Raw genomic sequence first — 24,844 nt, forward strand, 5'->3', positions numbered from 1 at the left:
ACCTAATAGTTTTTGTTCAAAACCATAAGCTGTCAACTGTCAACCATAATGACAACTGAAAGTCTACATAAAATAGTATTCTTATGTAACATAAAAATCTAATGATATGGTTAGTGTTCAACGCAGAAAGCTGCCTAAGCTGTGGAACGAATAAACCTAATATTCGTGATAAAAATCACGTTGTGCTGCAATTTTTTTTACATTCCTATAATTAAGTACACAATGCATTTCTTATATATCTTTTCTCTGCCACAAGCCAATAACTTCGAAGCTAGAACTCGTCATCACATTTCAGTTTAGCTGAGTTATTAAATTTATGTTTATTTTAGAGAAAACTAATGTTAAATGTAATATAACATCTTCCTATTTATTATATATCTTTGCTTCAAACAAATAGAGTTGTGCATATAAGACAGAGAAGCAAGGTTTTTAGGATATGAACCTAAGAATGGGATTAGTAAAATATATATCAGTAGACGAAGTATTAGCAGGAGTAGAACTTATACAAGGGTGGGTTTTAACTTCTAAAGCCTTTCAATTGTAAAGCTTATTAATAGAGATTAAATCTAATAAAACAGGGTTTCTCCACCTCTGTGTGACTCCTACTTCATCAGATTTCTAGGATATATTCTTCCATTCTCTTAGTGCGACGTATCTCCACTAGTAAAAAAGGAATTATGCTGCCTGCCAATGTTCTCATTTTGACGTTTACATCGCCACGTGCATCTGCCGTTGTCAAGGCAAGATATTTGAACTGTAAGGTACGGCCATATATTCCTAACCCTCTCAGATGTTTCCAGTGTCAGCGGTTCGGTCATACGTGGTTCTGTGACGTGAGCTAGTTATGGTGGCAAGGACCACGACGCCTACGAGTGCGAATTGGACCCTCACTGTGTCCCCACCCTTCTCCAGTCCAGAGTTTGTACACTGAGTCCCACGAACCTCCTCTTCACCTCCGTCATTTGCATCTTTCTCTACAGTATGCTACCAAGCTTTGATCCTTACCACAGCATCCCACCTAGGATTGAGTTTTTCTTCCTTGTTGGGCCATGCTCTTTCAGAACAGATGGTCTGCAATTCCTCCCTTTGGCCTTCATATCCGGGCACAACTGGTTGAATTGGGTCTCACATTGGATGACGTTGCTGTCCCCAATGATCAGTCCATTCCACTATGCCTTATTATCATTCCCGACTGTGACCTATCCTTGAGTCATCTAAGGAAGGCGGATACTCCCTATTGAAAATACCATCTTCTCTTTGCTGAACATCTTTCGAACCATTCTTCTCTTCCCGTTTACACGGATGGTTCGAAATCAGGTGACTCTGTAGACTCTGCCATGGTTTGCTGTGGCTCGGTAGTTGCTCGCAGGATCCCCTTTACAGTGTCTGTGTTCGTTGCCGAGTTGTATGCTATTTCTCTTGCCCTGTATCATGTAGCAGCTATGAAGTACAGCGATTGTACTATTTACACTGAGTTTTTTAGCTCTCTACTCGCCCTGGAATAGCTTAACGTTAGTTCTCACCCTGTTCAACAACGACTGGCCCATTTTTCTCTATATTCTGTTTCCACCTAGTTTTTCTGGATACCTGGCCACGTCGGTATTCGCGGGAACTAGCTGCTGAGACTGCAGCTAAGTCCATCTGCTCTGGCGCCGTCACGGCCGTGCCTGTCCCATACATGGACTACGGTCCTTTATTCAAGGCGCGGCTTCTCGCCAGTTGGCAGTCGATTCGGGGTGAGCAACGTTATGACAAGCTCTTCTAGATCTAACCTCCTGTTGCTCTGTGGCCATCTTGTTTCCATAAGGATCGGAAGGAGGAAGTTGTTCTGGCAAGGCTACGCATTGGTCATAGTTTTTAACTCATCCTTTTTTTTTATCTGGTACTGACCCATGAATGTGTAGCCTTTGTGACACTCAAGTCACATTAGCCCACATTTTACTGTCCTGCCGTTGTTACGACCGTGACCGGCGGCACCATTTTAGACATCTTTTTTCTACGAGTTTACCCCTGACGTTGTAAAGTGTCACTGTCCAACTTGATTGTATTTTTAATTTTTTAAGAATAATTGGCTTTTTTAATTCTATTATCCGAATTTTGGACATACTTTAGTTTTAACTTAATATATTTTTACGTTTTACAACGATTCTGTTTGGCGCAGATAGCTTAGTTGCTTTGCGACATAAAACGCCAAACAAACAACCAACCCTGTCCCTCGATGGGTCAGCGGTAGGTTTACAGTCCCGTGGTGGACAAAATACAGGATAACCCAGCGTGACTATTATGCTAAAACAAAGGAATTATCATAAATGTGAGTTTGTTTATTTGTAGTTAAGCCCAAAGTTACACAATGCTCTCTGACCCACAACGGGTATCGAAACCAGATTTTTGGGGTTGTAAGTATACTGACATAAATCTGTACTACTGGGGAGTACCTTATATGTGAGAAAAATAGTTATTGGTTTATTTGATTATGTTGTATGTATAACTTTTATGTTTATATGAAATAAATGAAAATAAAACCGAGTTTAAATATGTCCCGTTAGTTTCTTTTTTAGCAAATAAACTTACACGATGTGTTTCGCTAAGACTTTTAGATTATATGTATGTATATAGAACTGGTATTAAAATGAAGATACATATAATTATGTGCAGAGATCTCCGCTGTCTCCGTAACACTATCCACACCAACCTGTTTATTACGTACATCTTGTTGGACTTGATGTGGATCGTGACAGCTAAACTCCAACTCCAACAAAGTCCTACTGCAGCAGGAACCAAGGTAAGGAGCATTAACATTAGGACGGAAAATTTGATTTTCTCTGTTTGATAAACTAACGAAAACATAGGATAATAAGTTAGTGTTTACACTAGCAGTAGTTTAAAATGGGATTAGAAAAACAAAAGCAATAAGCACACAGTTGCTTTCTGTCAATACACTTTTCTTATAAAATATAATAGTTTGATGACAGATTTGAGCACTGAGTACGCAGATAAACGAATTTTTCTAATATCCTGTTCGACTTATTCAGGTTTGAATTAATATTAGATTTCAAGGATTCTAGTTAAATATAAATTACACGTTCGTTTTTAATTTTATTGTTTCATTCAGGAAAGTTACACAATACTCTGTCTAAGCAAGTCAATATTACTAATCCAAACGTTTCAACCTTTCTTAAAGAAAAATGATGTTTTGGGGTAATTAGATAGATGCAAATTTAATTGTGAAACGCCCATTCAAACTCAACGTAATTCTGAAAACATTCAGCAATAATAAAATCGTCCCTCAGTTGCCTGTTCAACTTAAATAGTTATTGAAGATATATATACTTATAGAAGTTATTAAATGAACTACTTATAGAAGTTACTAAATGAACTACTTATAGAAGTTACTAAATTAACTAACTACTTATAGAAGTTACTAAATTAACTAACTACTTATAGAAGTTACTAAATGAGCTACTTATAGAAGTTACTAAATGAGCTAGCATAAGTCCAGAATTTATAACCAGAATTAAAGTGCTTCTGATGACACATCAAAAACGTAGCCCTGAATTCATTAGTAAAATACTCGGGTCAGACAACAGACGTTATAAAATAGTTGCACTTTATTTGGAGGGCTATATATTAAAATTTCATGATACCGATTTTTTTAGCTCTCTAATGAATTATCACACAACTGTTTTGTAGATAAGAATCTCTAATTAAGTATGCCATAATTTTATTTTGTTACCTTTTATAAATTTATAGTTTGAAACGGTTTTAACTGCTTATAACTTAAAGTTCGACTGGGCCACCGAGTTGAAATTCAATGTCGAAGTATCGATTGCAAATATTTTTCATTGTGGGGTTTTAGTGAATATTCATAGCTTAATTTTAAAAATTATGGAACATTTTATTATTTTGCGTTTCTGTGAAAGATGCAAAAAGTAGCTAATCAATTTAAATTTATGAAAAAGATAATGTAAGAAAAATAAGACTTGGTAATCACTCGCAAATTATCTGTTCAAGATGTCTTAGATCGGCTGAGGTTATTACAAAATTTAGTGACAAAAAGCAAATAATATAAGCTATAAAATCTTTCCCCCTCAGTTAAGCCTTATTGGAGAGTGTATACGAATAGGGCTAGTAATATTAAAAATACCTTCAAAATACCTTCACTTAAGGATTGTTTGAAGATTCAATTAACCCAATACTTCTCACAGGGGTCTATCTCTCGAAAGAGAAACTCAATATGTACGCATAACTCTCAAGGAAGAATAAAAACACAAGTTTAAAGATCTTTACTAAATCCCTGACAAAAACAAAAGATGCATTCACATACTCTGAAACTCATAACAAGTCTCACAAACTAACTCTGTGTATAGTACCAATATAATGAGTTCAGTTGGTCTGAGGTTTTCTATAATGTATTGTCATCATGTAGTTAATAATTACAGAATTTAGGAAAGTAAAGACAGTTGCACGTTTCACGAGTAATTCGTTTATTACTATCATAATTTCGCCCGTAAAGATTTCATCAGAAACGAGCTAAACCATGGTAATAATAAATGAAATATTAGTAAAACGTATTTGTTTTACTCAATCCTGAACTGGAATTATATATATATATATTTAAATGGTTCTTGTGGCATTCATCTCAAATGGAACGATATCTCGTGACACCTTTATTGCACACATTAAATTTGCTTCAATGTATTCATTCGTTCCTACGATAAACTGAACTTTCCACTTTATATCTGTCGTTTGGTAGCTGGATCGTATTATATGCTGCACTAAAGCTCATTGTGTTATCTCTTGTTTAAGTGTCCTTCTAGATTATCAGAATTAAGAATGGGATTATGTTTATCGATATCCTCCCATAATACTGCTGATTATACGAAGGGCTGATGAAAGTTATTTTATCCAAAAATTCGCAATTTTCTGAGTAATTTAAACCGCGATATTCACCATAAACTGTATATCTCTTTACAAAAACACATTTCTTCGTTTAATCATACATTTAAAATGCATTGCTTTAATATTGGTGATCTCTACTTTTTGCAAGAAATTTTACTAGTTGGAAATAATTTCTCACATTGTGTTTAATAATTTTTAAAGAATCATGTAGTCATCCGTTGGTCGATGAAAAGCTTCAGGGATTAACCATAACGTGAAATTCAAGGTCCAACCCTTACGGTGGATACACATCATAGACAGTCAATTGTATAACTTTGCTCTAAAACAAAATCACACAATCACATATGTTCTTATTTCAATATTGGTTAAAATGTATAATGATTCTGTAAGGTAATCTTTCTTTTCATTTATATTTAATCAAGTAGAATTTAGATGTAAAACCTATCTGTATTCATGAAGAGAGATTTTTTTATTCTTATTGGCAATGTTTAGATGCTTTCCGTAAAAGTAGAATCTATTATCTTAAATCGCATTTTGAGTCAATGAAATGAAACTATCTGATATAAACTTTTTACCTGAAAAAAGTCCATAAGTGAAAATAGACTCCAAGTACTACCTGCTGCTGTACATTCAAATTTTGAGCTTCAGTCTCACTGAAAGAAATCTTAAGATAACATAGTCTTTAAGGAACTGAGCACCCCTCTCTCGACACCTTTGGATGATTTTTCTAAGAGGTGTTTAAGATTCCATCTATCTATTTCAGTTTTTATGAAATTATATTTAATGTCATTAGAAATTATTTAAAAAAGTGATGTCTAATGGCCATCTATATCAAAAGCAGAAAATGTAAAGTTGATTTTTTCCGAATCATTGTGAAAAACAACAACAAAAAACAGAGTATTATTAATTTTACTTGTACCTGATGATGACAAAACCTTGTCGAAACGTTGTACATTTTCTGTTATGTTAAACTTATATTAAAGTTTTTCTTCATTACCCATTCAAGCCGTCTCCAAGCATTAAGAGCATTATTAAGTCTAACTAGTATCCATAATGTTTGTTTTCAGGCGGCCTGTATTTTGACGATCTTCCTGACTTATTTAATGGGCACCAACTTCTTTTGGATGTTCGTTGAAGGCCTCTACTTGTATGTTCTGGTAGTAAAAACATTTTCTGTTGAGATTGTCAAAGTTCATGTTTACGCCCTTGTTGGTTGGGGTAAGTATCTGTTGGCAAATTTCAGTACATTATATCATACTAATGTCAGCTTTGAAAGTTTCTACACAATGTTATAACAATGCTAAAGCTGAGACCCTTCTGAGTCAAAGTAATAAACAAGATAATTTATCTTCGAAACTGAAACAGATTAACATAGAATATTAAAAAAATAACATCTTTTCTCTGAAGCCAATGAAACTGAAATATTATTTTTACATAATATTGTTTTTTTTCAACAATTATCATGCTAAAAGTGTAGACACAAAGTTATACAAGTAAATTATTTATCAGCATATTACTTACAATATTTGTTGTATTTTTTTTAAATTCATTCATTTTCTAAGATAACTAAATAGTTGAATGCACAGATGGGTAATAAAACATACTATAATTGTTGACGAATTTATTACGAACGTATTATTTATAGAATTTCAGTCCAAAGTATCGCGTTTCTGCTAAACTAAATATTCTAAATGGGTATTTGATAAAAGTACATAAAAAGAAGTATTAGAAATAACAACTAGATGTATTTTGGTTACATTCTGTATACCTTAGGACAAAGTTTTAGAGTGATACCTACATAAACCATATAATAGTATTTGGTTTGAATTTCACAAAAAGCTATACGAAGCCGATCTGCGCTAGGTGTCTCTAATTTAGCAGTGAAAGACTAGAGAGAAAGCAGCTAGTTATCATCACCCATCGCCAACCCTTAGGCTACTCGTTTACTAATGAATAACTGACCGTAAACATTATAACGCTTACACGGCTGAAAGGGCGAGCATATTTGATATAACGGGGATTCAAACCCGCGACACGCAGGTTGCTAGTCGGAACGCCCTAACCACATGATCATGCCAGGGCAATGTTATAGTAGATTATGTTAATACTTATACTACGCACTGAATAAACAATTCTAAGATAAATATCACTTTTATGTCGTTACTAAGCGTAGATCTGAAAAAGATTACCAGCTGTTTTGTTTGGTGTTTATCGTATAGTTACAAGTTAAAATTTAATTTTCAGAGGCATCAAAAGTTTTTCGTCAACTTTTATTAATTATTTTATTTCTGATTTACATTTCTAATTACCGAAGATTTTATCCCGGGTGCCTCGGATTTGGCGATTATTATTTCCCGAGTTCTCTGACCCGCCTGCCACTTAATGACTACGACACGATCCGAGTTGCCCTGTACATGAGTTTACTGGTCACCAGGGGGGTAACGGTTTCCCGAGTCATTTCTCCCGGGTGCCTCGGATTTGGCGATTATTATTCCCCGATTTCGTTGACCCGGGTCATATCCGAAGTGCACAATATCAACATCTATTTGTTTTTTACTCTTATATTTCACAATCACAACATCTTGAACGCTGTGCATATGATGTTACATCCTGTTTTATATCAGTGTATTTTAAGATGACTACTAATTACATTATTACAATTGAAATGATACAGCCGTGTGTCATGTATTAACCCTTCGTTTACGGCTTGTGTAAACCGCCTAACACCCCATGCGCAAAGATTCGTGAATTTTTAAGGTTCATAGAATTACATTTTTTAAACATAAATTCAAAATGTCGCGCGTAAAATGCTTGCATCATATGGTGTCAACTGCAGTTGAAGGGCTAAAGCGATCGTTTTAAAGCTAAGATTTCTGGTTAATAATATTTATCTTACCACTTTCGGATTTATATATATAAATATATGATGTATTATTTACTGGAAGTTGGCATAAATATAAATAACTTATAAAAATCATATTATTAGATGTCATTAATTTTATCAACATTCCACTAGGAGGCTCAACAAACAGCATTTGCTTAAACGCCTCATTGAATTTCGAATAATAATTTCAAACTAGAGGGAAAACTCTAGTTTTGGTTGTGATATTTTGTATTTTAATGCACAAAGTTTATAAAATGTAAAGGCAGTTCTGTGTATTTAATCCCATATGAGGCTAGGTAGGTATAGTTCTGAACGAATCTGTTGGCCGTGCGGGGCTTCTCAATAAAGGCGAGGTTAAACCTGAGTGGGATAAACCTATTCCACAACACACGATACCCATTAAACACCTCTAGTAAACATTGCTGTGGGAGATAGAGTTCTGAGGGATGACAGAACAATTCCCCATATACATTTTTAATTTACAATCCACAGTACTATCTACACTCATCCCTCCCTTACGCATATGGTGACGTCATCCGTAATTCCCTACTTCTAATTCCGTATTGACATTAGTTAGTGAAATTTAAAAAGCTTCCCACGTATGCATACACGCACAAACCTACCAGGTTTTGTAATATATATTAACATAAAATGTTTAATTCGCCATTGTCAGTAGGTTATCTAGGTCAAATAAAAATCCGTAAAAAATAAGAACACACATTTTTATTATTTTATTACATCGAACTAAGATTTTACACAAAGAATTGACGAGTGACACCTAAAATATCATATGAAAACACCACTAGCACCTATTACCTGTGTTTATAGTATTATATACATGGTTCTCACTGTAAATATATGTATACTGCGTACATGTGTTGTGTTAGAAAATGTCGTTATTTTCCGCTGAATAATAATAATAATAATAAAAACGTAACTAAGATATTAATAATATATAATAGCATTCTTTGGCCTTTGACTATCAAGGCTAGAGACCTAAATGTACGTAAGATTTCTGCTGAAATGAAACTAATCTTCATTCAAAATGCAGCGTTTGTCAAATCCCATAATACATACCAAACCAGGAAGAAAATGTTTTCAGACCCATTTGTTGTGAACATTCAATATTGCGCTTGGATAGTTAAAAGAATAAAGCATGCCACATGTAAGTACCGAATAGTAATATTATTAATGGAATAAATTTATATTCTGAACCTAATATATTTCGGTAGAATTCATAAATATACAGTCTAATACTCTGGAAAACATGTTTTTATTGGTTAATGAAATAACACAAGAAGCTATAATGTAGTGTGTGGAATAAAGCAACAATTGCTAAAACACGACAAATATAAGGTGGCCCAAGATTATCTTTCCTATTTTGAAATTAAATAATTAACTAACTACCAAAATACAAACATGCAGTTTTCAACATCTTGTAGCCCAACTCAAACGGTTTTTATTGACATGTCAGTAGACTTCAACATGAGCACTATTAGTGACTCTCAGCATGTCTAACTGCTGTTCGATTTCAGTCCTCGTTTGGTGCAGCATGCCCACAATTACTGTGGCGATGGCATCCGTTGTCCTGGTCTTTAGCTCCGTGATGTTTGCTATAGGTGTGCTATAAACGATATCCTCAATATACCCCCATATTTCTATCCTGTAGTGGCATCTTTAATTATGCTTCACCACAGTCGCCGACTTGGTTTCTGCAAGCCAAACGACACATTGAGCCTTTTCTTGCACGACTGCCATTTTACGGGGTAACAATGACAATAAAAACTGTTTTAAGTTTGGCTACAAGATGTTGAAAACTGTTATATTTCCTTAGTTATTTAATCATTAGATTTTAGAATAAGAATGATGATTTTGGGCCACCCTGTAATTGAAGATAACATCTCGTAGTCTTTCTTAACATGAGTTTTTATTCATATCTCAAAGTATGAAATCATTTCTAATTAAACTCAAAATATGCGAATTTTATCTACACCTCCCTCTCAAAAAAGTACAAGTTGGATATTAGAAATCACGTTAAATCGTTTTTCATAATTAAGAATTCTGATTAAAAGTAAGTTAATTGAATAGAGCAGAACTAAATACATTAAGACAAAATACCCAATAATGAATCCAATTCTGTATAACAAATTGACTAGAGACGTTTAGGCTATAAATAAGTACAATAGAAAAGTAAAATAATTATTAAAAAGCACATCGAAGCATTAGTTGGGCACACCTTTGCTGTAAATATTAGTTTCGACCGTAATCCCAATAATAACCTTATGATTTTAGTTAAGTCTAAAATATTTGAGTTAGTTTGAAATCCACATACTAATACAAATATTAAACATAGTTCTCATCAGTGTAATTTTAATTAAAAAAAAATATAAGAATAATTTCAGAGATATAATGAAATCCTAATTTTGAGGTGCTTAAACAAAATTGAAATTAGGTGTTTATTTAATTTATAGATAGTGTTGTGTGAATCAAGGAACGCATGAATTTGACAGACAATTTACTCTTCCAGTTTCATACTGTCGTAGGGTTACGGTGACACAAAATGTACATCTGCACTGAATTTTCAATCTCACAGATTTGGCAACATTTTGGAATAAAATGCAATGTTCTTGTTATCAGTTCGGCTTTAACAAAAATACCATAGGACAAATATTTCAAAAAAATGTTGAAAAAGTCTTTTTAGAAAATTAACTTAAGGAAACGCATACCTACTTAGTGCAAGATAATCTTTACAAATGTCGAAAGCGTATATAATCGTAATGAATGTTTTATGTGAAAAATTGCATTGTAGTGAACTACACTGCTTCATGTTGATATTAAATATATAATAAAGACTTAGATGTTGAAATCTTCTTTAATTTTTTTTGATGATGCATTTTAAAGGCTACGATAATTTCCATTTTTGTCCAAAAAATATTTTTCAGAAAAGCAGGTATATTGTGCGTATGCTCATTAAGAAAAATATATTTACTGTGATTTGAAAAATCTTATTTATCTTGTGTTGTGACATTTTTACAAGCTTCTGTATAAACGGAAACGAAAATAATATAGATACGATCGATACAATTTAACTTTATATTTAAAATGTAAAGCCTAATAAATAATGCAAATTAGTCTTCATGCGAAATAACAACGTATGCACTTTTTTATATTCATGAAGGGTTTAGATATACTTTATTTCAATATACAACAGTCGTGTTATTTATTATTTAATTAAGGAAGCCAACATTCGCGGGGAATGCAACATGTCTACGCTACGCAATCCCAACATAGTCAATTTTGACACCAGAAAAATCTTGAAAACACAGAAAAATCAAAACATCTCTATATTACTGCTAGACCTGCAAGAATGTATCTTCGTGCCAAATCCCATGTAAGTTGGTTGACATACATAAGTAAGTTGGTTGACATACACATGAATAGTTTACGAAAACCCCAAATTATGCTTTCCTCGCTGAAAAATTGAGCAAAAGACGAAAATTCCAAAATTGTCTATATCTCTGTTTGGGACCTGTAAAGAGCATCTATGTACTAAATATCGCGTAAATTCGTCGAAATATGGCCGAAAAATGGAGAACATTCCCCCAAATTATGCTTTTTGTGACATTTAGACCCCTAAAATGGCATATTCCACATTTTCGTATGTATATTTATGGAACCTGTAGAAAACTATATTTGTAGAGAATCCCATATAAACTGGTCAAAATATGGCTGAGTAATTGACCAAATTATGCTCTGATTCCCCTAAAAAAAAAAGACTGACAAAGGGCTAATCGAACTTTTTGTTCGTCAATGTGTGAGGCACATGAAAATTTATATTTGTGCTAATTTTCAGCTTGATTACTTGTTACTTTCACCCCATAATGTCCTTACAAAGATTTAGATAAAAAAAATGAAAAATATATCTGTTAGTATTGGACCAAGATATAACCCTATCAAGTTTCAAGTCAATTCTCCGAGAATGGCAGTCGATTGAAAAGTGTTTTGAAGAAGTAGAATGAAGGAGAAAAAGAAAAAGAAGAAACAATAGAAAAACAATGTCTCTCTGAGGAGACATAACTAAATAATTTCAGTGGAGAATATTAGTCCTAGTTATTGTGTAACGTCTACACCTAATATGATAAGAATACTCACTAAGAGTTAAACGAAATTTTCACAAAAACAACGCCCCCAATGGTGCAGTAACAGTCGTACATACAAACAAGCAAAATAATAGTATAGATTCTAATATTCTCATCTTTTTGTCACAGTAGGATTTGAAAACTGCCCTGCATGGCCAGGTGGCTAGGGCGCTCGATTCGCAATCTGAGGGTCGTGGGTTCGAATCCCCGTCACACTGAATATACTCGCTCTTTCAGCCGTGGAGGCGTTATAATTTGACGGTCAATCCCACTATTCATTGGTGAAAGAGTAGTCCAAGAGTTGGCGTGGGAGTCTTCCCTAACTGCTAAGTTAGTGACGGCTAGCGAGATAGTCCTCGTGTAGCTTTGCGAGAAATTCATAACAAACAAACAAGAATTTTAAAGAGGAAATTAACATTTCCTTATTTTGATTTAAGAACTTCATACAAAGATACATAAAAGTCTGTCTTGCGTATACCCGTCTTAATTTTAAACTGACAGATGAACTAGACGCCAACTCTTGGACTACTCTTGTGTGACCGAATAATGGGATTCGACTATCAATCTCATAGCTGAAGCACCTTTCTCCAAAAACGGAAAGTAAAACATAACTTCTCAAATTCATAATTCGGGTACGCTCACTATTGGGCCACTTCCAACCCAAATCACATTAACCATTTTTGTGTATGCTTGTTCAAGAAAGACGTTTCTTTTGTTAATATTTGAGGGTTTGTTAGCTTGGGGGGGATGAAATGAGAACTAGTGATATACCTTGCGCGCCACATTTCTCCTCAAGCCTTGGTTGGACTGCCAGAATGGATCACAATAACATTAATTCACTCACTTGATCAATGTGTGTAACGCCAGGCAGCATGGATCTATGGGCTTCATGACGACCTCTTGTGCTGTCTTCCTCTTATAGCATTTGTGCATTGTCAGGCATGTTTTCGTACAATATATTAATTGTATCGTATTTTATATTATAATAGAATATTGCTAATTGTCTGCTATATTTCAGTTAACGTTGATAATATTATTTTAAAGAGGGTATATAATATTTGTTCTTGTTTTTAGCCTTTCATAGTTGTTTACTTTAGTTCTGTAAGCCACTGTCGTATCTACTTTTCTCAGACAGTTTCAATATACGTAAAACTAATGGGCTTTTCATTGCTGCCAAATCTCATTTGCGATCTAGTCGTCATTCATAGCCCACACTCACGCTTTTACTTTTCCATTCTCACGTGGACTTTTTGCAGTTTAAATTTCAGAAAACAAAAACGACTTCTTTGTTTACTCACTTTTACTTGTTTTGCTTATTTTTGTCATATTTTAATTTTTTTTAACCCCAAAGTATGGTAATACTAGAACCACTGATCAACAATGACAAGTGAAAGAATTCTTAAACCGTATCATACTCCTGCTCTCTCTCTGAATAGACAGATTACGTATAGTATCTATAATATAAGAATTAATCAGTATAATGTGACTTATCACTTTCTTCTGACGCGTCTATCGATGTGAAACAAGATTCTGTCTGTTGTGTTATGCACTAATTCTAGTAACATAATTTATGGTATTCAATTTTTAACCCCTAAATATTTGGTGTAGAAGTTGCAGAAGTTAGAGTATAACCAATAGTTTTGTTTTAAACTAGTTATGCTTTTTGGGAATTCTGACTTTTTGACATCAAAGAGTGGGGGTATGTGTAAAATACGAAACAATAATTTTTAAATACGTGGTTTGATTCTTATGTATCTCTGAAGGAAAACTAACAGTTAACCCTAACTACTCTGTTTACAGTACGACTAAGGTAAAAACTTGAAACTTCTATATGGTCAATACAACAAAAACCTTATTACTGTACAATACATAGGCTGTGGCTTCGTTCCTTTTTCTCTCGCTGCTCTTTTGAAATCAATAGAAATGACATTTAGTCTCTTTATGCACATTTTGATGACAACATTCATAACTCAAAGGCTTTCGCAGCAGCTCATTATGTCCTACACCAACTCGTCATAAAGACATTAAAGAACATTTATTTCCCTGCCTGGAGCTGAAACATTTTCTTCTGCGCCTTAAGTGACATGCAGCGAATCCTTTCCTTGCTCTGTTTACAGTATTTACATAGGATGTTGCATTGTCGTGTAAAGGGTAGAGTCATCTATTAAAGTCCAGTAGATAATGTGGCTTCTAACGCAATCTGCAATAAGGCAAGTGATGGAGATCTTCATTGGAGTAGACGACAGGCAGAGATAATTTATGAGTTTTGGAGACTCAAGTTATGTCTTACCTTCAGGGAAATATAGGAAGAAAGGAGAATTGTGATAAAAGTAGAAGTTTAGTATTCTGCACAGAATCGTTAATACTTTTACGTATCAGAGTCTAGAAAAGGAATGGATTTTATTACAGTGTTTTATTTTAAACAGAGTATGGGAGATTTTTTATTCTTTTTTTTTTATGAATACCATAAATATTTATACTGCATAAGCAAAAGTATGGAGTATTGAAGGCAAACATTATGTAATACACTATGTATGTGTATACATATGTGTGTGTGTGTGTATATATATACATAAAGCAATTTCTTTTTTTTTGCTTATGCTTAAATAAGAATTTAATAAATTAAAAATCTCAGGTTAAAATACGATGGTGCTTTGAATTTGTAATACAAAAATTTATCCAATGATTAAAACACATCAAAGTAATTTATGTGGTTAAAGTTTCGTTTCTTACAAAAATAAACGTTATCCACTTGAAGATACCAGTAATGGTTCCTTATGGTACTTTTCATGACATTAGAAATGAAAAAAAAAACAACATCTACAAATTATTCCTTATCTTCATCAATATAGGTGCTGCAACAAACGTTGCACCCCTTCCAAAAATTCCCAACATTTAGCACAGTCCTGATTCTAATGTATACATACAATGAAAATGTATGCATAATAGCATAATTACATACACCTAAGCCTCTCACTCCTGTGTTTCAGCATTAAGCTTGAGGGTTTGTAGCGCTAAAATTCAAGATTTGATCTCTGCGGTGGGCACAGTACAAATAGCTTATTGTGTAACTTTGCGCTTTACAACAGCCATAAAATCAAACACATAGATAAAAACGTACCTCTAAACAATAAATATCATTCTGTCACACACAAATATTGCAGATAGATGGCTATTAATAATTAACAATAATATAAATACGTCAATAAAAAGCGTCTCCATATGAAAGTTTACAAAGACTTTGCATAACAATACAGTAAAGTAAAGTTTTTAAATTAAGGCTGTATGCGGTTCTCATTTTTGAAAGTCGTAAAGTGACTTCGTAGAAACATAATGTAAAGAACTAACAAAAATTGATGACGATTTTCAGAACAACAATTTAGCCAGTCTTTTTCACTTGTCGAATTCCCAGGTCAAGAACTTGAAAAAAAAAAAGCGTAAAAAAAACTTTTATTGACCAACAGCGTATCTATTTAAAAAGTTTGTTCAGTAATGTTTGTTTTTGTTCTGTTTATCTCATTACGTTCTTGTCTAAACTTTGTCACTAATTTTCACTAATCTGTTCACTCTCTTACGTTCTTGTCTAAATCTTTGTTACTGGTTTCTACAAATCTTCACATAAGTCACTCTTAGGGAAGTCAACTAGAGTATATATATATATATACTAAAGTACAATTTCATCGTATTAGGCCTGGCGGTTAGGGCGCTCGACTCGTAATCTGCGGGTCGCGGGTTCGAATCCCAATCACATCAAACATGCTCGTCCTTTCAGCCGTGGGGGCGTTATAACGTGACGGTCAATCCCACTATTCATTGGTAAAAGAGTAGCTCAAGAGTTGGCGGTGGGTGGTGATGACTAGCTGCCTCCCCCCTTATTACACTGCTAAATTAGGGACGGCTAGCGCAGATAGCCCTCGTGTAACTTTGCGCGAAATTAAAAACAAACAAACAATCATCGTATTTACAGAGGTTGAGTACGTTATACATGTAATAAAACGATTTTGGAGCTTCACCACGTCGTTAGTCATGTCCAGTCGTATTCTATCTGACGACCATGCGCCTTGATATAGCCCTGCAGCACACTCCCATTGCAAAAGGCTCGTTGTAAGGCTGCCATATTCAAAGTGTACCCCTCCTCCCTGTATGCTTTCTATAATTCATCCAATGTGCGAGAACGACGATTTCATAGCGCTTGTTCTAATAGCTAGATCGCACAGAAATCCGTAAACACTGTATTCAGCGACTTAACTGGAATGTGTGGGTGGCTTTTGCCACTGATCTCTGCGTTCGTGAATTTTTACTTATTACAACACGTCACACTTTGCTTACCACGGCTGGTCCTACTTCCCCAATTGACCCATATTAGTTTGTTTTCCATTAACATTAAGTACAAAGACATCCCATCTTGGAAATTCTAGATTCCCGATCTGAACATATCTTTATCAAACACTTCCCAAAAGCGATCAAGTTTTGGTGGCATCGCTTTATCCACTAAACGCCAAAACAGTGTCAAAATGTAGTTCTTTATATCGGCTATGATTGTCACGGACCTTGCTGATTTACGTACTCAGAAACGTGTAATATAACGAATTAAACTCTTTGTATGAAATACGTTTTGTTAAACTAACTGAACTAGATAAGTAAAAATAATGTATGTATGTACAGTTTTACTTGGATATAATGAGTTAATGCATAGCGAGACGTCTTTGTACCAAATTAATGAATTTACTTGATTGTACAAAATAAACTGAAACAATGTTTATACATCTACATTACTGGTACTATAACTGTCATATTTCTAATATGCTACACCAACTTGTACTTATCCCTGTTGTAGTTGTACATTAAGTTAACTGAGACATTACAGAACAAGAGTAAGTGGAACAGCTAGATATAATACACTACTAACGAAATGACAATAATAATAATAAACAAGAACGTAGAAACCATCCATCTTTTATGTACGACAGTTTATCCTAATATATTTTAAACACTATTATACCAAAAGATATACACACATGGTTTGTTTGTAGCTAAGCGCAAAGCTACACAATAGGCTATCTTTGCTGTGCCCATCACAGGTATCGGAACCCAAGTTTTAGCGTAATAAGTCCGTAGACTTACCGCTGAGGGGAAATTTAATGTGTACGCATAACACTATGACAAAAAAATAACAATAAGACATTTTATTTTACCAGTAAATGAAATAATTCAAGAGTTAGTAATAATTCCTTTGGAATAAAGTTTTGTAAAATTAAAGTTTTTAACATTTAAAATTTTAAACTGATTATATTGTTAGTTACTTTAACTAAAGTATTTGAAAAGTAATGAATACCTGAATTATTTAGAGTTAGGACTACGCTAGATTACTCTCTAAATTTTAAAAAAATATTCTTGTTAGATTTCTAACTAATATTTCAAAACTTTTATAAAGTTTTATTCTTTGAAATATATATATGTATATGTATATACCATATATACTAGATGTCGTAGTTTGAAGACAATTCATTACAAACGTCAGACAAAGAGCATTGTGCATATTTCATCGTATGGCACTTCCACTTTTAAATATTATTCTCATGCATTCAAATAAAGTCCTTGAAGTGTGCTTGTAAATAATCCAAACATAAGATATTCACATATTTTAACTTGTGTTTGTAAACCTGTGCTTAAAACAATCTATATGTGAAAAAGTATAACCGCTTGAAGCACTTTTCTCCATGCCTTACCCGTTATATATACACGTAAGATACATAAAAAATAACTATTTTTCATCTAAATGTAAATCCGGCAGAAATCTCCAAAAGAACAACCTCGTGACCTGTCTAGAAAAGACTGGAGAGAAAAGATTAACAACCAGCGTGAATTTTAGAAAAATGTTACACGAGTTATGCGGTTTCGATTGGTCTTTATTTGCTTTAATATTTAATGTAAATTTTAAAGAAATAAACTGGCATGGATGAGAAGAAGTTAGGAGTTGTTTTGTATTTGTGTGTGAAGATATTTGCTATATTTAAAGAACATATGAATCATCACAGCAATAAAGTTTGAGCATTAGAAAACTCGACCAAGTTTTCAATACAGTTTACATAAAAACTCATGAAACCAGATATGAACTTAATTTGACGAAAGCAAAATAGTATTTTATTTCCGAAAAAGATGTTTTGTTAATATTCACAAACTTTTATTGTTGGTGCTGTCATATTTTTTTCAAATTCATTATAATTCGAGAGTGTGTCCACAATTGTAAAAAATAAACAAATAAATCAATAGACTTTTTAAAGCATAATCACTATAATTAAAAAGCATATTATTATACTTGTCGTTCTTTTTTTCTTAGCGCAAAGTACACAATGGGCTATCTGCACTCTGTCTACAGCGAGGATTCAAACCATAAATGTTAGCGGCATGAGTCCGCAAAGTAACCGTTGGCCAACAGGAGACAATTATTGTACTCTTTATGGTGTTATATAAAAACCCAGTTTTGAAAATAATGATAGCAAAGTTACCATTGGCCAATAGGAGTAAATTATTGTACTCTTTATGGTGTTATATAAAAACCCAGTTTTGAAAATAATTATGCCACAAAATGTTCTCAAACGGAGAAAATACTTGAAAAATTATAACTTTCAACTAAGATTTTGGCTTTTTTCTGTTGTTTTGTATTCGTGATTTTATTTTGTAGTAGGATTACCATATTATATCCTTATGTCAGTAAATAAATGTATATCAGAATACATTCAGGACTATACATATAAATTGTTACAATCTGTTGACCAGTGTTCATAAATGTTACTTAAAATGATAAATCTAATTTGTGTTATTTCAAATATAATTTTACTCCTTGTTGTTTATGGGAAGGTTGTTTTGAATTATGCAGTTTTCATTAAGATTATACACTCGTAATTTTCATGTTTCCATCACCGTATAATGCAACTCTTTTTTTTTTACAAATATGGTTTAAAAACTGTAAAAAGAAGATAAGTTTCGGTTTTGAAAATAGAATCGATTTCCTTTTAAATACTTAAATTTGCTGAAATATAAAGTGAATGTTGGAGAAAGAACAAATTCTGACAACACAAAATAGGTCTCAAGATAATTTTCTGCCATGTTGTTGCTAACGGGCAGTGCCACAGTAATAAAATGCTTGAAATAATTACCTTTAGAATTTTACGAATTACCTGGTTATTCACAAGAAATTTGCCTTAAAAAATCCAGACGATAAATCAAGAAAGTTTTATATATTTATGTACACGCTCTAAGAGATTTAGTACCGGTCGAAACACGTGCACTTCTTCCTTCAATTGTGGAGTCTATTGCAGTACGTTTGTCCGTGCGAATCCTGGTAACGTTGTGCCGTCCCTATTTCCAAACAACTGACCACCGGGAGGCATCTGGCCAGCATCAACATTTTAGTTAATACTTTATTATTGTGAATCACTTTTTAAATATAACGTAATTTGGTTAAGACTACTTCCTTAGGTGTTATCAAGGGCGCCATTTTCACATTTCTGTGGTGAAAATTAGGAATGAATATAAACATTGTTCTGGATATTGAATATGAAAGTTGGCATGTCTTTGTGAAGTTTTATTCTAACACTGTTCAACATACAAGAGAGTTTTGAAGCTTCTGGCTGTTACGTCCCTACTATAACTCCGCCTTCATGATTTATACGCGAGCTGAACAGATAACGGCAAAATTCTACAGACTAACAGATGCACAGCCACTCGGTATTTTCCTGATCTTATATTCATACATTCTGTATTCCTATGCAAGTTCGAAAGCCAAAGAGAGTTATTGCGATTTTGATTATCTTATGTGCTTCAAGAAAAAAAGAACCATAGAGGTTCTCCCTTTCTATAACTAAAATACTTGGAGGGTATACAAGCATAAAGCATTCCAAACAAATATAGCTGTGAAATCCATTTTTCTCCGTAAAGGTTGAGTTATTGACCACCAAAGGGTTGACATCTAAACCATTATTTACAAAATTTGCTCGAAAGCTGCATAGAAATATAGGTATATATAACAGCACCAGCTGATATTCTTCTGTTTAAGAATCTTGGTAAGGATAGTATGGTGAATACCTCAACAAAACATATTTCATCGTGCAGTGTTTTTTCAATCAATCTATTTTCTCCTTTTTCGAAATTCTAAAAAAAAAAAGAAAAAAGAATACCTTCTACACTTGGCACTTACTGCTAATGTGCTACTGATTAAAATAGAAACTTGTTGAGGCATTAGTATAATGTGAATGCTATAAGATATAACTTGAGCAACTTTCATAGGCATATGTAAGACATAGAAAATGAAATACCACTAAGTCTTCGGTTTCTTGTAATATCAAACATTTTAAAAGACAAGTGCAATTTATAATAACTTGAATTTATAATACTTTACCTATTGCATTATATAAAAGTTCATTGAACCACAAATATTAATATTTGTGGAAGTCAAGAGATGCTCTTTATATCTACAAATTTATTCAGTATTTCGTCATGTTTGATCCTGTCGTGAAGGAACACCTTATAATAATTACCACTCATTAAATAATTCACAAATACACTGTGGAAAAGGATGTGCAGAATGAAATGATTTAATTTCGATCCAAATGATCCAGACTCGTGAACTGACTGCAAATAAATGCAGAATATTACTCGATTGTTCTCGACTGTACTCCAGATACAACCTACGTAGAACATGTGACACGATCATTCGGTTTGTTACAGTTACTGAGGCATTCGTGTCTGAATATTTCTTTGGAATTTTGCCTCACAGAGGGACAAGTAATGCTATTATGTCCGAGTTAGTTTTGAGTAAATAGTGCTGCCCATAAAAGAATTACGAGGCCAGCAGCATGACAGTGAAGCTGAAATAAAAAGATCCAACAATTAGAGCCTCGATTCCAAGAGCTTTGTGCCCTATGTAATGCACAAGCTGAATATCGTTTTGAACGATAATTGTTCCATTGAGGCAGTATGTTTTCTTACTTGATGCAGTCCGTTATACGTCCGCTTTCATGTTTCAATTTGCCATTAGAAAGTAGGGTTACAACATGTTTCTCTGCTAACCGTGCAGCTGTTGAAAGAAAAGTAAAACTGGTGCTCATCTTGCACTCTGGCAGAGATCTGCGACCTCTGCTCTCCATTGCAAACAACAATGCTCTCACATAAACCTTTGAAACAAAGTAACGTTCCAAAGCGAACACAATAGCTGCCAAGTTGCTAAGTTTCAGATTTACAGCTAGTCTTGTGATATGGTAGACATGTTGTATGAGATCAACCACGCTGCAGGTTTGATCTCAAGGAACTCTGAAACTATATCGAAAGGATATGGATGTAGCCATCAATCATTTAGAAATAACAGCTCAAGCCAGGAAAAAAAAAAGATTTGAATTCAAATATATTTTATTAAGACTGAAACACAAAGATTAAATGTATGTGAACCCACAAAAATAAATTGTAGAAAAGGTCAAAGTCCTATTAATAGCATGGGCAATAGTTAAATTCATGAAGGCTTGACATAAATGCAAACTTATTTTAAAGGAGTCAATGTAGAAACTAAAATTATCGAAAGTAAACTTTTTATTTTACAAGAGTGGTCATGCTTATCCACTGCCGATGAAAAATGGTATGAAAGTAGACTTTTTATTTAACAAGAGTGGTTATGCTTACCTGCTAACGATGAAACATGGTATGAAAGTAGACTTTTTACTTTACAAGAGTGGTCATACTTACCCACTACCAATGAAAAATGGTATGAAAGTAGACTTTTTATTTTACAAGAGTGGTTATGCTTACCCACTAACGATGAAACATGGTATGAAAGTATACTTTTTATTTTACAAGAGTGGTCATACTTACCCACTACCAATGAAAAATGGTGTGAAAGTAGACTTTTTATTTTACAAGAGAGGTCATGCTTACCCACTAACGATGAAAAATGGTATGAAAGTAGAATTTTTCTAGGGTTTTGTTGTCTTTGGCGTTAATCTACTAGCATTATCTTATCTTTAATTTATTTTACATAATCGAAGTAGCATTATGTGACTGTAAAATAGTTGACTTGTAACGCCTGTAACATTGAGCTACAATCAGTTCATTTACAATGAGTCGGGCTATCGTACTCGGACTGTGAAACCAACGGTTCAATGTTCGCGTCCCGTTATTACAAGAAACCTCGCTCAGCACTCTGAGGCCTTGGGTGCTCTATGAAAGTGACTGCGACTGTCACATTATTCGATCACCTAAGAGCTGGAGGTGGGTGCTGTTGACTAGCTGTGCTCACCTTCAGTCTATCAGTTAAAAAATCAGGGGATGCTATTGTAGATACCGTTTGTTTAGCTTTGTGTGGAATATTAAACAAAATATTATTCTAAGATTACTGAATTTTAAAGGTATTTCAGTTGTAATAGTTTTAAAGTTTTGGGAAAAATATCTCTGATTTTGATGTGATAAAAAATATTACCAAATATATTAACAACACACACGTCCTTCACAGATAGATAAATAAATCACTGTTATCAGAATGTCAAAGCACACATTGGGCTTGGTCAGCATCGATTGCCACACCACACACATAAGTAGATTTTGAATTGCTAAATCGTTTGTTTACACAAATTTTCGAATGAAAGTCTGTTTAAGATGTAATTGTAGGACGTGGTTTTGATATATCTCACTTGTCAGCATGTGTGTTAAATGAAGTATCTTGTTTGTGTAGGATTGCCAGCGATCGTGGTACTCATCTGGGCTCTCGTTAAAGCCTACTTTTCGCCGTTATCAAGTGACACGTTTTTGCTGTTGAAGTAAGTGCTGCATTTAAATTGTTTTATCGTGAATTTTATACGAGTTAGTGTTACTGTTTTTTTTATAATGTTTTTAAGCCTACAATAAAACGACAATTCGCTTTGGATATGCACAAAGTAAGTAAAGTTTCTTACGTTTGCTTATCAATGTTTATTCAAATATAATTTTTTTTATAGCCGCGACCTTCATCTTTGTATGTTTCTATGTGATGAAGGACATTATGAGTTTTTGAAGACTTTTAGTCATCCTCTTTTTGACGTCAGTTGAATCAGTCGATTTCCCCTAACTTCTTCTTGTACAATGATTAACTAAATCGCCAGTAGTCTACTTTAAATAGCCTTTGATCAGGGGTGAAATTCTGCTGGTACTCAACGGCACCGAGTACCGAAACTTATTTTTAAGGCTGTACTAGTACCGGAACTTATTTGAGCTGCTTTGTCGTTTTTCTTTTAGTTTTACACGTAGATTTTTTTCTTTTTCAAAAACAGGTCCACTTCACCCAGCTGAGTACCTCAACTTTTTTTTTTTTGCGAATTTCACCCCTGCCTTGGACATAATGTGCCTTTAGGAAAGTAGCAGAACAGTATTTTTAAACTGCTTCTAGATATATGTTAAGAAAGCAGAGAACTCCAAATATTCATAATGTTTCGAAATAGCAATGTTTGAAAATAATAACAACTTCCAATCAAAGCAAACTATGTGCTTAGAGCGAAACTACAAATCCACCCGGCCGTAAGTATAGAGAATTAAATATAATTTTCTTACATTTCTATTTATAAAGATTAGAATGCATTGTTTCATTAATTGGGTACCCTCGCTTTTAACGATATCTTCGACCGTAATCCCAATAAGTACTGCAACTTGTTCAACTTGGGGCATGATGGCGGGTAAAACGAAATAATACGCGGTCTAGCTGACTAATGAATGAATATTTGCTGTAAAATTATTATCTATGCTATGAGTCTATCTAACAGTTTGGTCGGCAATTTTAATTTCATTCCTATAAGTGGCACGCTCAATCCGTTCTTGGCCACACCTTTTTTTCTCTACACCAAACGTGTTTTTGATTAGATATCGTGACATTTTATCAATACATACCAACAAACCACACCAAGTAAGAAAGTGACATTCGATAGTGTTACGTATTACAATTTCGAATAGCCTGAAATTGAATTAAATTATATTTTAAATTTAGTAGTTAAATAAATGTCGATATGTATCCAGTTTATGATATTTTCCAACAAGATTGATACACACAGTTTTCTTTTTTAATACAATTATGTTTTAATATATAAACAATAGCAATTTGAATAACGGGTATTACAAACAATGATATATATACAAAAGTTTTACAAACTTACAAGCAATATAAAGTTTTCTTTCTAGTCTGGAACTTTCTTGATGTCTTATCGAGAGTTCACGATGAGCGAGTTAATTTTGAGTTGATGTAGGTAAATTCACTTAATAGTGAGCTAGCTAGTTTTGTGGCCTTCACTGATAACACACCGATTTTTCCTACCGGTGACGTTAGGTAATGCTTTCGTAAAATTATTAATGTCCGATATGAATCCACTGAAGTTAAATGATTTGTAATGTTCGAAATTTATAAATGTTCCTGGTCAAATATCTGGTGCCCCCCTTAATAAGCGTTATAACAATCACAGTTATAGCTTTCGAAGTGTATAGCAAACCAATAATAGATACTGTTGTTAGGTGCTTAGTGTTGGTTATATTTATAGGCATGTGGTGAGTTTCCCGAGCCTTCAGGTTACGTATCAGTACAAAGCTACACTAGCGTTTACGTACACACACATATTGTTGATTCTTACACTCGAGAATCTTCTACAACTTTAGAGAATAGGCGGGAATTTCGCAATACAGATTTAACAGTGTAAGTTATGTACATTTCTAAATATAAATTTAATTTAAAGAAACATCGATACTAGAATAAATATATAATAATAAATGCGTCACAATAGTAAACAGTATTAGCTTAAGGATTGCAACCCTATTATTCGGAACAGACCTATACTTTAGAGAACCAACCTAATTCTTTAAAACACATGGTTGTAGTTTTTACTCTCTAAAACAGTGTTAACAACTTCTTTTATAGTAA

General features: G+C 33.6%; 1 protein-coding gene across 1 annotated transcript in view; it reads left to right on the top strand.

The window, feature by feature from the left end:
- Window positions 1-22,727, top strand: part of LOC106478462 (diuretic hormone receptor-like) — a gene marked incomplete at its 3' end in the record, with an annotated part of 92,979 nt that extends 70,252 nt beyond the window's left edge. Inside the window, exons 6-8 of the mRNA XM_013939007.2 lie at window positions 2,656-2,782; window positions 5,967-6,117; window positions 22,643-22,727. Coding sequence (XP_013794461.2) covers window positions 2,656-2,782; window positions 5,967-6,117; window positions 22,643-22,727 — 363 coding nt within the window. The remainder of the gene's footprint in view (window positions 1-2,655; window positions 2,783-5,966; window positions 6,118-22,642) is intronic.
- Window positions 22,728-24,844: the final 2,117 nt, after the last annotated feature.

The sequence above is a fragment of the Limulus polyphemus genome, unplaced genomic scaffold (assembly GCF_000517525.1).
Source record: "Limulus polyphemus unplaced genomic scaffold, Limulus_polyphemus-2.1.2 Scaffold213, whole genome shotgun sequence".
NCBI classification, from domain to species: Eukaryota; Metazoa; Arthropoda; class Merostomata; order Xiphosura; family Limulidae; genus Limulus; species Limulus polyphemus.